Source organism: Gadus morhua, chromosome 8 (assembly GCF_902167405.1).
Source record: "Gadus morhua chromosome 8, gadMor3.0, whole genome shotgun sequence".
Lineage (NCBI taxonomy): Eukaryota > Metazoa > Chordata > Actinopteri > Gadiformes > Gadidae > Gadus > Gadus morhua.
Window position 1 is genome coordinate 18653333 of NC_044055.1, and position 14098 is coordinate 18667430.

At 48.0% G+C, this 14098-nt stretch overlaps 1 protein-coding gene across 3 annotated transcripts in view; it reads left to right on the forward strand.

The window, feature by feature from the left end:
• The first annotated feature begins 894 nt into the window (after positions 1–894).
• Positions 895–14098, forward strand: part of kcnab1b (potassium voltage-gated channel subfamily A regulatory beta subunit 1b) — a 42430-nt gene continuing 29226 nt past the window's right edge. Inside the window, exons 1-4 of one of the 3 annotated variants that reach the window (XM_030364373.1) lie at positions 895–1339; positions 9710–10075; positions 11200–11304; positions 11727–12323. In XM_030364373.1, coding sequence (XP_030220233.1) covers positions 12109–12323 — 215 coding nt within the window. In that variant the 5' untranslated portion in view covers positions 895–1339; positions 9710–10075; positions 11200–11304; positions 11727–12108. Of the gene's footprint in view, positions 1340–9235; positions 10076–11199; positions 11305–11726; positions 12324–14098 lie in introns of those variants that run through there. The other 2 variants (XM_030364374.1, XM_030364375.1) reach the window with 2 other exon arrangements.

The window sequence follows — 14098 nt, forward strand, 5'->3', positions numbered from 1 at the left end:
TCTATTTCTCTCTCTCTCTCTCTCTCTCCCTCTCCCTCTCCCTCTCCCTCTCCCTCTCCCTCTCTATCTCTCCCTCTCTCTCTCTCTCTCTCTCTCTCTCTCTCTCTCTCTCTCTCTCTCTCTCTCTCTCTCTCTCTCTCTCAATGAACCCCCTCCTCAGCCCCCAACTCTCTCACTCTCTTAACCCCTCTTCTTCTCTCGTACGTGGCCACTCCATGGAAATGTTAGCTCGAGAGTGAGTTGTGTGGCTGACTGCGAGTGGTGTGCGCGGTGTGTTATTTGTAGTCATGATGAATCTCCACGGGCTTTGTCTGGCTTATCATCCCAGACGAAGTGGCTTGTCTCTGTGGAGCTGCAGGGCACTCTGACAGAGGCTCAAACCAAAGCCCCCTTTGTCATCCAATTTGTCAATCATCTAAGAATACAGTCGCCACCACAGGTGTGGTAAGCAAATAGGAGTCGAGGTCACCTCGGTTGCCTCTCCGGAGAATACAAGTAGAAGTGGTGTTCGTGAGAATTTGTATGTGTATGTGTGTCTGTTTAAGTGTGTGTAGGCATAAGTGTGTGTGACTTTGTGTGTGCACATTCTTATGTGTGTGTCAGTGTGTGTGTGTGGGGGGGGTGTGTGTGTGTGTGTGTGTGCGTGTGTGTAACTGTGTATGTGACTTTGTATGTGTGTGTGTGTGTGTGTTTGTGTGTGTGTGTGTATGTGTACGTTCTTGTGCGTGCGTGTGTGGGTGGGTCGTTTGTTGGAGCTTGTCTGCTTATGTGTGACATATCGCTTCTTCCTTTCAAACATAGTTTGTTTCCTTTTTTCTTTCACACACACACACACACACACACACACACACACACACACACACACACACACACACACACACACACACACACACACACACGAGTGTCTGTGTGTGTGTGTTTGTGTATGTGCATATTGAAGCGTGGCATGATGGGAATTTTCCAACCAACATTCCCTCCAAATCTGCCTTAAATCCCGCATTCTTCCGATGTGCCCGCACTCAGGCTGAGATGTATTTAGGCCGGGCCCCTCGCCCTAGACCCCGGGTTTATAGAGCAAGAAGTGCGAAAAGCCCCGTGACAGAGGCAACGCTCCCCACATGTATCTGAAGGCAGTGTGCAGCGACATCCCCCTGCCGAGGCCCAGGAGCGGACAGAGGCTCCAGCGCCGTCCAGCCCCCCACCCCACCCCCATGCCGGGCGGCCCTCCGAGGGGGGAGGCGGACGGACGAGCCTGGGGGCGGAGGACTGTGGAGGAGCTTGCTCCGGTGGGGGGCACTCTTCAGGAGGAGACCGCCCAGCCCAGCACTATGGTCTACAGGTAGGACCTGCGCTCGGCCAGGAGATGTGGGCTTCGGTTTCCATTAACCAACTGGATAGGATGTGCTTTGTCTTGTTATTGTTATGTTATTGTTAGATTCTGTAGTTGTTTGAGAGCTATGCATAGTTTGCCTTACAGAGATTTTCTTTATTAATAATCACAGCCCAGATATGCCTGGAAAAACGACAATATTTGTTGCATAACATTAAGATTGCTCCTCATTTAACCCGTTTATCATTCATGAGCTGAGCGGTGCTTTGAGCGCAGCGCTCAGAGTCATCCTTAACACATCCACGGTGTCAACACAAAACCAACACTTACAATGAACTCGTCACTTACACACTTTCAGCATGGCATCGGCAAGGTTGGTTTCCTTTAATGTCTAATTCTATTGATCAAACGCAGGAAATGAACACACACACACACACACACACACACGCGCACACACACACACACACACACACACACACACACACACACACACACACACACACACACACACACACACACACACACATGCACACAGAAACACACAAATTATCACACACACACACACAAAAGCACACAAGCACAAATAAGCAAACACCAAGGCTCAAAAGCTCCACACAGGAATATTATCTCGCTGGGAAAGGGCACATGAGGCAACGTGCGCTATCGCTGCCACCTTCAGGGACATGTGTTCAGTGGCCAATAAGGCCGAAGCGTACGAGCTATTTGAAGATCTGATTGTTGCTTTAATGGTTGGCCAACTGCAGCAGTGTGATACTGAACCATGCGTGTTGTGGGCTGGCTACAGAGATCAATGATCTGATGGAGTAGATTCGATTAGAGTTACTAAGTTGTTCCTTGAGGCTTGAGGAAATTCCCCCCATTAGACAACGTAGAATAACAGGTCAATGTTGAGTTGGTTTGGATGTCTAGTTTTGAGAATGAGTTGTTTCTCACCTAGATGATTATAATATTGTTGACATAGTATAAAATATTAGACGATAGCAAATAAAAAGTATTTTATCTCAGATGTGGTAACGTCTGGAACTGTGTACGTGTGAGTGTGTACGTGTGTGTCTTGACTGGTGTGTGTGAATGTGTGTGTGTGTATGTGTGTGTGTGTGTGTGTGTGTGTGTGTGTGTGTGTGTGTGTGTGTGTGTGTGTGTGTGTGTGACTTGACAGGTGTGTTTGTGTGCGAGTCTGTCCATGTTTAGTGCTAAATGTGTCTACAAAGGCATGCATAATGTTTAAGCATTATGTCCACGCCAATGTGGGTGTTTCACGCATATGGTGTTGCACAGACATCGCCTATAGGATGTGTCTATAAATATGTACGGTGATCCATTATTCATCCTAATTGGGCCCCAGGAGCCTGTCTGTTCCCTCTGTTCACCGCGGTCTACGTCCCAGGCTGCATACGCTCCTAGGGCGTTGGCTGCTGTTGGCAGGACTGAAGGAGAAAGTTCAGAACAACAGAACCCAGTTTGTTAGTTCACAGTATTTCACATGTCTTTGGTCAGGCAGAGAACCGCTTTACATGCTACAGTTAAGGCAGCCATAAGGAGAGAGAGAGAAATAAGCCCTCCTGTCAGGTCATGCACACTGTCCTCACTGGCCTCACAGTGTGGCCATTTTTCTCATGTGCAGTAGGGTGTTCACATTGTTACAGTGTCAGAATAAATTATACAAGAATAATAGCATTTATCAAATTTACTGTGGTAGTTTAATACAATGGTTAATAGTAGTAATTGTTATAGTAATCGTAGCACTACTACTATGACTACTAGTCCTACAAACTCATACTACTACTAATACTAATATAAATTATACTAACTAATTTTTTGTGGTATTATTAATGTTTTTTACATTTATTTCGGGAAAGATAGATGCGGGAGTGTTGGACACAAACCCATATCCAGTAGAACATTATCAACTCCACCGAGCAACCACCTGAACACAAATTGTAGCGCAGTGTGTGCCCCTTCCACAGGGAAAGGTGCCCCATGGCCCATGGCTTACTGCACTCTAGAAACCACCAAAAAGTTTGATGCACTCAACAGAGCACTGCTGCCAAGACTGAGTGCTTTATAGGTGCATTTCATAAAACTATGCTGTTTGTGCTGCGTGTGTGTGTGTTGTGTTTGAATGTGTGAATGCTGTGTGTGTTCTGTGTGTGTGATGTGTGTCTGCTTTGTGTTTGCTGTGGGAGTGATGTGTGTCTGCTGTTTGTCTGCTGTGTGTACGCTGTGTGTATATGTTAGTGCTGTGTGCATGTGTGTGTATGTGTGTGTATGCTTTGTTTATCCGTGTGTGCGGTGTGTTTGCTGTGTGTGTGTGGGTGGGTGCTGTGTCATGGATGCGTCCTCCCCCTCTCCTCCCCCTCACGCCCACAGGGGAGATCACATGGGGTTCACTAAAAAGAAAGTACGGACGCTGTCCCACAAAAACAGATCACCCGCCATCACTGCCTCTTCAGCGGGGAGAGACCGAAACATATGGAGCAGGAGGGAGGAGCAGGAGGGTGGAGGCTGAAACATATGGAGCAGGAGGGTGGAGGCTGAAACATGGAGCAGGAGGGTGGAGCCTGAAACATATGGAGCAGAAGGGTGGAGCAGGAGGGTGGAGGCTGGAACATATGGAGCAGGAGGGTGGAGGCTGAAACATGGAGCAGGAGGGTGGAGGCTGAAACATGGAGCAGGAGGGTGGAGCAGGAGGGTGGAGGCTGAAACATATAGAGCAGGAGGGTGGAGCAGGAGGGTGGAGGCTGAAACATATGGAGCAGGAGGGTGGAGGCTGAAACATATGGAGCAGGAGGGTGGAGGCTGAAACATATGGAGCAGGAGGGTGGAGGCTGAAACATATGGAGCAGGAGGGTGGAGGCTGAAACATATGGAGCAGGAGGGTGGAGACTGAAACATATAGAGCAGGAGGGTGGAGCAGGAGGGTGGAGGCTGAAACATATGGAGCAGGAGGGTGGAGACTGAAACATATAGAGCAGGAGGGTGGAGCAGGAGGGTGGAGGCTGAAACATATGGAGCAGGAGGGTGGAGCAGGAGGGTGGAGGCTGAAACATATGGAGCAGGAGGGGGGAAGGCTGAAACATATGGAGCAGGAGGGTGGAGGCTGAAACATATGGAGCAGGAGGGTGGAGACCCGGGAGACGTACAGGGAGGAATTCCCTGAGGACGAGGAAGATTGGGATGAGGATGATGTTGAAGATGATGAAGATGGTGTGATGATGAGGATGAGGATGATGAAGATCATGATGAGGATGCCAAAACAAAAATCAAAATCAAGTATGCACAGACTTCAGGTTGCTTACAATGATTGTTTTAGGATCTTACCTAAAAAGCCAAGGTGGCGTAGTACAAGTGAGCTTTTAGGAGTTCACACCTTGCAAGCTTTATTGAGGCACCTCATGTACAGATTTATCGGTTGCTTGAATGACTCAAAGAATGTAATTATAATGCTGCTGTCTAACCCAAGATATAGTGCAGTATGCTAACAGTCATACCTTTGAAGACATTGGTATATGTGCCTTTTATAAGAGACAGGAATGTTTATATTCTAATGTATTTTGTAGATGATGATGATGACGATCATTATGACGGCGATGATGATGATGACCATCATGATGATGATGATGGTCATCATGATGACCATCATGATGATGATGACGACCATGGCGATGATGAAGATGACCATCATTATGATGTTGTTGCTCTAGGCCGGAGACTCACAGCAATGAGGAAGGCTGTTGATGCGGAGAGAAGCAGAGTGCCCGTGTTTCTGCTGATTCGGTTGGTTAACAGATGGTTGATGAAGGCCGACGGCTGTGGTGCTAATGACGACTCCATTTCCCCGTGAATGACCTCAATGAGTGGGAGGACGGGTGGGAGAGGGTGAGGATCGGGGGTGAGTGAGTGTTTATTGGATTGATGAATGTTGCAGTATTAGGCGATGTCAACAAACGGAGCACTGTGAGTCAGTTTGGTCTGTCGTTCAAACCAACCACGTCCTGCTCAATCTGTTCCTCTTTGTAACTCTGTTCTCGTCGGCGTCCATATGCACTCAGTGCCACCCCCTTATGAGTGCCGATTAAACCACCGATCCCTGACCTGAGCTGTGTTTAAACTTGGTGTGCTGCATGCTAATGACTGCACGCGCCTGCACCCTATAGGAATGACTATGGCCTCTAAAGAGAGAGAGAGAGAGAGAGAGAGAGAGAGAGAGAGAGAGAGAGAGAGAGAGAGAGAGAGAGAGAGAGAGAGAGAGAGAGAGAGAGAGAGAGGGAGAGGGAGAGGGAGAGAGAAAGAGAGAGAGGGAGAGGGCGTGTGAAATGGTGATTAGGCATGGAGGTGAGACGTGTGGTGTGAGGGTGGGGTAGGGGGAGGGGGCCAGAAGTAGAGCGAGGAGAGAGTAGCGAGTAAGGAGGGAGAGGAAAGAGGGAAGAGGGAAGGGGACCAGAGCGTTGAGGGGAAAAAAGCAGAAGAAATTGGGATGTGGTGAGAATTATATCAGAACGAGGAGAGAGAGAGAGAGAGAGAGAGAGAGAGAGAGAGAGAGAGAGAGAGAGAGAGAGAGAGAGAGAGAGAGAGAGAGAGAGAGAGAGAGAGAGAGAGAGAGAGAGAGAGAGAGAGAGAGAGAGTGAGAGAGAGAGAGAGAGAGAGAGAGAGAGAGAGAGAGAGAGAGAGAGAGAGAGAGTGAGAGAGAGTGAGACAGTCAGACAGACAGACTACTTCAGTGAAGACATCACGTGACGCTTGTTACTTCTAGGTTATCCACCTCGTTATTTTACTGTTCCTCAACAGGTGGTGGTAAGTGATAAGGAAAGCCAGTCATTAAACGCAGAATACTCTTCTGAATTCAACAGGAAGATAGTGAGACTCACACACACACTCACACACACAAAGCGAGAGACGGATACATCCTCTTTGTTCTGTGTTCAGGGCTGCAATCATGTCCCCCAGTGCTGGCATCACAGCCTCTTATTTCTTCATCGCAGAGAATTATAAGTGGGTCAATTAACCCCCTGAATGTATTTTTTTACACACATGTTACTTATGAGACATGTACAATTATAGGGTGTGTGTTTTTTCTTTGCTTGGTTAAACTGTTCAGAGACACTGCGCACACGACTTTCTCTGCGTGGCATACACAATTAATCCTCTCTCCACCGCCACACACACACTCATCGGGTGATATCGCGAAAAAAATGAGAAACCCTTCCCAGGGAACTCAATTATAGATACTGACGAGAGCAATTACGGCGAGGTGGTTGTCCTAAGGCTACGGAGCCAATGCCCACTGGGGGATGGCGTCTTTTAGAATGTTACAGTTCTAGTTTACGCTTTTGACTGACACACTTTCCGATGGAGCTCCGCGCGTTCGTTTGTTCGTTCGGATCGCCGTTTGTTGGTTGGTTTGTTCCGCGGGCAACGGGGCTGCTCGTGACATTACATCATGTCTCCGGTACTCCTGACAGCTCTGGAAACCCCTGAACCCCCAAACAATTTGGCACTGAGCAGGCAGTGATCAAACGGAACCAGGCTACACTTTGGCTTTGGGGGCAGACACAGAACTCAAGGGGGCTTCGCTTTTTCCTTTTTTTTACGGTGGGTTCTCTTTTTTTTTTGTAAGGGTTGAGAGACGTGATAACTTAGAGACTAAGAAAACATGATCTTTTTGTTGGTAATATGGGTATCTTTGTGTGTGTGTGTGTGTGTGTGTGTGTGTGTGTGTGTGTGTGTGTGTGTGTGTGTGTGTGTGTGTGTGTGTGTGTGTGTGTGTGTGTGTGTGTGTGTGTGTGATTGCGTGCGTGCGTGCGTGTGTGTTCAGGTGTGCAGGCCTAAACGTTCTTCCCTTGTGAAAGGTGTGTCCTCCTATAGTACTGATTCTGCTTTACTAATGAGGGATGATGACACTTACAGCCTGAACTAGTGAATCCAAATTTGTCCTGACCGAGGCCTTAACATGTGAGTTTATCGTGCACTTCCTCCCACGCATGTAAACAAGCGGTGTTAACCAGACCGGACGGAGAGTAGGAGAGCAGCTGGGAAGCAGAACACAGGGAGAGAGAGTGAAAGATGACCAGAGAAGACCTCACTTCAACATTTGTTGATCCTTAATACAGTAGTTTTATAGTTGCATATAGCATTCAACAATTAGGATTTCCCAAACAAATTTTACATCAGCATTTTTTTTTTCAAACACTCCTATGGGGGTCTGCACCACTGATGGGGAATCACTACACTACCCCCAACGTATTAGACTGTAAAACATTAACAATATTACACGTGTTACACAGAGATGAATCAGTACCATTATTAAAAACACTGAGAGTTTCTAGTTGAGCTCAAGTGCTTGGGCTGACCTGAAATACGTGTGCCAGCGCCGTGGTGCACTGGCATGAGAAACACACACATCCACATCCCCAGCTGTTTGTGTCGCTCACATTTTCCCCATCACAGCTTCAGCCTCGGTTCCCCCCCTCTCGCTCTCTCTCGCTGTTATTCTCCCCTCATCGCAAATAGACCGCTATAGGTCAGAGGCACTCGGAGCGGGAGGGGGATATAAATAAAAGCACCGTAACCTCGAGGTCTGGCGACGCTCAACCAAGCGTGAAATCCACCATTGTCACATTACCGCTCTGTGGGGGCGACCGGGGCGACCGACACGAGTGTGCCGCGCCAACCGCCATACGCTCTCTCTCTCTCGCTCTTTCTCTCTCTCTCTCTCTCTCTCTCTCTCTCTCTCTCTCTCTCTCTCTCTCTCTCTCTCTCTCTCTCTCTCTCTCTCTCTCTCTCTCTCTCTCTCTTGTTCCCTCTCTCTCTATCTTGCTCTCACTCGATCTCTCTCTCCCCCGGTCGCACTCTCTCTTTCTCACTCCCTGTGTGTGTGTGTGTGTGTGTTTGTGTTTGTGTGTGTCTCTCTCTCTCTCTCTCTCTCTCTCTCTCTCTCTCTCTCTCTCTCTCTCTCTCTCTCTCTCTCTCTCTCTCTCCCGCTTGATGTATTTCTCTGTATTTCAGTGTTGCATGTTTTTTCTCTATCTCCCCCATCCTCAACCATCAGCAGATGATGGATTTGATTGTTTTTCCAATAAAGTCCATCACATCACATGCGTCTCGTCCGAGTCGCGAATCAAAATTGCATTTCTCACTTCAGTTTCAATAGCAGCAGATTGAACAGGTCCCGTCTTTGGTTGCATGGAAGTTGATAAAGAATTGTTTTTTGTAACGTAATTAAAAAGAGAAAGGTTGAATTCTCTGGGAGGGGAAAGAAGATGGATTGGTATAACGTGGTGTGAAATCGAGCGTGTGCCATACATCTATGTTTGTGAATCCTGCGTACGGTATCTCACTCACATCAACATTAGAATATGTGTGGGTGAGTGTTTGTGCGTGTTTGTGTGTGTGTGTTTGTGTGTGTGTGTGTGTGTTTGCTTTTGTGCAGCACAAGATTTAATCATCATTCTTGAATCATGTGCTTTTTTGCACACAGAATGACTAATAACAGCACGTTATCTTGAACACCCGCACACCCGCACACATTCACAAACACACACACACACACACACACACACACACACACACACACACACACACACACACACACACACACACACACACACACACACACACACATACACACACACACACACACACACACACACACACACACACACACACTGTGATATCCAAATACACACACAAACACACGAGCCAACCAGGCTCAGCTTTCAACCCATTCATTCAGTCTCTCTCTCTCTGTCTTTCTCTCTCTCACTCCCACACGCTCTCTCTCTCTCTCTCTCTCTCTCTCTCTCTCTCTCTCTCTCTCTCTCTCTCTCTCTCTCTCTCTCCCTCTCTCTTGCTCTCTCTCTCTCTCTCTCTCTCTCTCTCTCTCTCTCTCTCTCTCTCTCTCTCTCTCTCTCTCTCTCTCTCTCTCTCTCTCTCTCTCTCAGGAGATGTGGCGCTAAAGTGAAACAGACTGCAGCTCTTGCAGACAGTTAGTGAGGGACGGTAGCCTGCACACACTCCGTTTCTTCTTCACCCAGACACACCACGCGTTGCTCCAAAGTCTCTCTCTCTCTCTCTCTCTCTCTCTCTCTCTCTCTCTCTCTCTCTCTCTCTCTCTCTCTCTCTCTCTCTCTCTCTCTCTCTCTCTTTCTCTCTCTCTCTTCCTCCACCTCCATGTGCATCGGTCCTCTCCCCCTCCACGGGATGAGGTGCCAGGCACCCGCCTCTCTGCTCCTTCCTCGGCTCTCTCTCGCCTCGTGTTCTCCGCGGTCACCTCGTCATCCAGCCTCCGTCTGACGGGGCATCCCTGAGTCGCCCCCTCCCTCCTCCCTCCACCCACAGCCCCTCCATGCCCTCCTCCAGGACTTTCCCCCCCAGTTTGAGGAAGCCGTAGTCTGGGTCGTTTCTGTGGAGCGCTGCCGCGAAACCTGGTCCCGCTGAGAGTGGAGACCACCAGCACCACCAAGACCACCACCGTCTCCACCACCACCACCACCACCTCGACCAACTCGACCACCACCACCGCGGCTGCTTCTGTTTTCCTCCCTCTCCTCTTCTGGGAGGATTGGGGTCTGCGTGGGACATCTGCTGGCGGCACGCTTGCTCTCCTTGGAAGTTGCAGCATCAGGAGGAGGACAGATGTCCATCGTCAGGGGGCTGTTGGTCCCGGGAGCTGAAGTCTGAAGTCTGAAGAGTGCTTTCCACAAGCCAGTAAGAACACCTGCATCGGTTTGTCTGTGTGTTTGTGTGTATTTTGTGGAGTTGTGTGTGTGTGTGTGTGTGTGTGTGTGTGTGTGTGTGTGTGTGTGTGTGTGTGTGTGTGCGTGTGTGTGTGTATGCGTGCGTGCGCGTCTGGTTGTGTGTGCTGATGTGTGAATGTTTATATGTGCTTTGATTTGTTGTTGGATGTCTCTCTTGTACGTGCGTGTGCATGTTTGTGCATGCGTGTATTTGCATGTTTGTTTGTGTGTGTGCAAGCAAGCTTAGGAATTGGGAAAGCAGGGGTGCAAATTCACAGTAGTTTAGATGTTGTTGTTTATTTCAAGGGTTGATATTTTTGAAAGAAAGCAAGCCTGCCCTTTGCTGAAGGCATGCCGTTGCTTGTTACAGGCTATTAGAGTGTGAGGGTGGAATGCTGTTTGTAGATGAGTCTGCCTGACAGTGTGTGAGGACAGAAATATCCTGGAAAATCCTGCTACTTCTCTCTAGTCTGTGTGTGTGTGTGTGTGTGTGTGTGTGTGTGTGTGTGTGTGTGTGTGTGTGTGTGTGTGTGTGTGTGTGTGTGTGTGTGTGTGTGTGTGTGTGTGTGTGTGTCCATTTAGCACGTGGTCGCTTTATCACTGTAACTCCAAGTACCCGTATAATTCAATATATTTTATATGGTTGCATATTTGTCCGTGCATGCATGTACATAGCTGTGTATTTGTGTGCATGCGTGTGTGCCTGAGTATTGCTGTGTTATCTCTCCCAAGATGATGTTTAAGTGTGTCAGCTTAGCCCCCTCCGCCCCCCCCCCCCGTCCCCGTCCCCAACAGATACACACACCTATGCATACACACACAAAACACACAAAAACCTATGCAAACAAAGATAAACATACAGACGCACAAGAAACCCCACACGCACGTACACAAACACACGCTATGCTCACACAGACACACACATACACACAAAAACGGATTCACAAATACACACACACACACACACACACACAGGCAAGCTGCAGAGAAAACCAAACATTGTGTAAAACTTCAATAAGAATGTGCAAACAGGAAGAAGCTAAAAAGAGAGGCAGAGAGAGGGAGACGGAACACGGCAGATCACTGCAGAACAATTGATGTGAATTTCCCCAGGGCCTGACGACGGTATCAGCTGCATTTGGATCTGAGCAGCAGAGTGGTGCTGAGGACCCTGACAGGGAGAGCAGTCTATCTCTCGACAGACACACTTTAAGACAGGTAGGAGAGTTTGAAATCATATTCAAGTTTTGTTCTTTGATGGATGGTTAGTTGGGATTTCTCTTTTTACTTACTCGTGTACACGCGGACACACTCGCACGCACACACAAGGACGCCTTCATGCACACACTTGCATACACGCACACACACACACACACACACACACACACACACACACACACACACACACACACACACACAAACACACACATTCACACACACACACAGACACACAGACCCACACACACAACCAAAAGGACAGGCACAAATATCCAGCTGTAGACACACACAAGTACAGACACACAAAGGAAAAACACACACCCACAAACACCCACACGCACTTTGTTCACTCTCAGAGCTAAACACTCCTCCTCCTCCTCCTCTTCCTCTTCCTCCACCTTCACTCCCTCTTCCTTCCTCAGGTGGAAGCCCGTCGCTCTTCCTTCCCACGAGAGCTGCTCACTCCTGTTGACCCCGTAACCGAAGCATCACGGGTCCACCCTCTCAACTCACTCTGTGTGAGTGCCCCAGTGTGGGTGCCCCCCTGTGAGGGTTTGTTTTTGTGTCCTACGACCTCTTTCCCTTGGAGGAACACCGGGACACACTGCGAGAGCGGGTCAAACGTGGGCCTAGTGCGGTCGCATTAAACACCGTCCCACCAAACGGCTGTTTGAAACTCTAATCAACGCTTTCACCGTGTGAAGAAAACATCAAACCGGCCCGAGAACCCACTGAGGGCAGTGACCGGGGAGCTCCGGTTTGTGTTTTTTCCCCCGCTCCGTCACCGCCACCGTCCCCGCAGCCATGCAGGTGTCCTTCGCCTGCACCGACCACGGCCTGAAGGCCCCGCGCAACGGCGAGCACAGCAAGCAGAACGCCACCAGCCCCGGCACTACCAGCCACGCACGGGCGCGCTTCCGCACCGTGGCGCTGATCGCCCGGAGCCTGGGCTCCTTCACGCACCGCTACCACCACAACCTGAAGGAGTCCACCACCAAGCAGACCGGCATGAAGTACAGGTAGGGGGGGAACGCTGCTGCTGAAGGGGGGGGATGGCGCACAGGGAGGGGGGGGTAAGGTGATGCTGGGAGGGGGGATGGAGCACCACAGGGGGGGAGATGTGTCTGTTTGGTTTGGTTTGGTCCCTTGCACCTGCATGGGAGTTCAGCTTGTTTTAACCTGTATGAGTTTAGCCTATCTTACCATGACTTTGTTTAGTCAAGTACTTAGTTTCATTGTAGTTTTAGTTTGGTTTTAATCCACTCTACTGTGGACCAAATACCTGGGTGCTGTCTCTAGAATTTGTATGAGGTTTGGTCATGGATGGAGGGAAAGTTTAGTTTGTAAAGATTAAGTAAAACCACCATTATGATGAACAGTATAAAAACATTAACCTTAAAAATACAAATACTGACAACTAGCAACGACACAAACGATTGAATAAATGAATTATAATCAGGTATTGGAATGAAAGAATATAGTTACACAACCACAAAAAAAAAGGGTTAATGAAATATCTCTAAGGTCTAGAAACACCTGTCTGGTGAAACTGATGAAAGCATAATAGCAGAAAGGCAGACGAGTTACGTATAGATTTATCAAGGTAAAACTATTTATCGTTAACAGGTCTTTGTGACACTTCGGGGAGATTCAATTTTGTTCTCTGAAAATGACATAATGTTGGTCTTCAAATAAAGAAAGATATGGAAAGGCATTTGAACATCATTTGAACCAGATGCATAGAGACATATATTTTGATTGCAGGCAAATTATTCAAAGGATTACTCCGGACCAGGTTTTTAAATCCCACTATTTCTAAACCATGTTACTGAAACGAAAGCCAATGAGTACATTGCCATAATCTGATCTGTTTAACATATAATGTGGGTGTGTGCGTCGGTTTGCATGCACCCAACAACCCTCCACAGTGTGTCCAGTAACCGTTGGCAACAGTAGATGTAGATTAATGACCGTGGAGGTAGGAGTGGGACAGTTTAGCACTCCATGTATGCTCATGTGCGGCATATGATCACCGGCCTCAGCGAGGGAGTACTTCAACTCTGTCCGCTCAAACAGAGAAGTAGTTCTCAGACCCAGCTTGACATACTGTGGACAGTGATATCATCATCATCATCCTCATCCTCCTTGTCGTCATCATCACCATCATCCCCTTCATCATCATCTTCCTCCTCCTCATCATCTTCATCCTAATCACCATCACCATCAGCATCTTCCATCAATCATCATCATCCATCATTCCTCCTCATCATTCCCGTAAGCCGTCATTCTAAATCATGCTATTCCACCTCATCATAAATAACATCTTCATCATCATCATCATCATTGCCATCATCATCGTCATCATCATCATCATTTTGTGTCAACACGGCAATGGAACAGAAAGAGGATCAGAACTCCCCAATTAGTAGGAAAGTGGATGAGAGGAAAGATTGACACACAGACAGAGAGACAGATAGTTATAAAAGAGACAATTCGCAGAATGCAGACGTTTGGACGTGTCCTATATTTGTGTTTTTTTTAAATTGCAAACAAACACAATGCTTTGACAAGTGCTTGTCAATTCATCTACTTCGGCTTCCATTAAAACATTGAGATTGCCAGCCCCAATCTGCTGTTAGCCGCAACAAGTGGTGCTATTGTAAGGCCTGTTGATCTACAAAGGGTCTTCTCGGCAGGCCTGTGATCAGCTTAGTGCCAGGGTTTTGAAGCTTTGCATTGCTTAAGAAAAAGTAAAGACAACAAGGCAGCCCTCATTATTCAGACGTGAAACCTT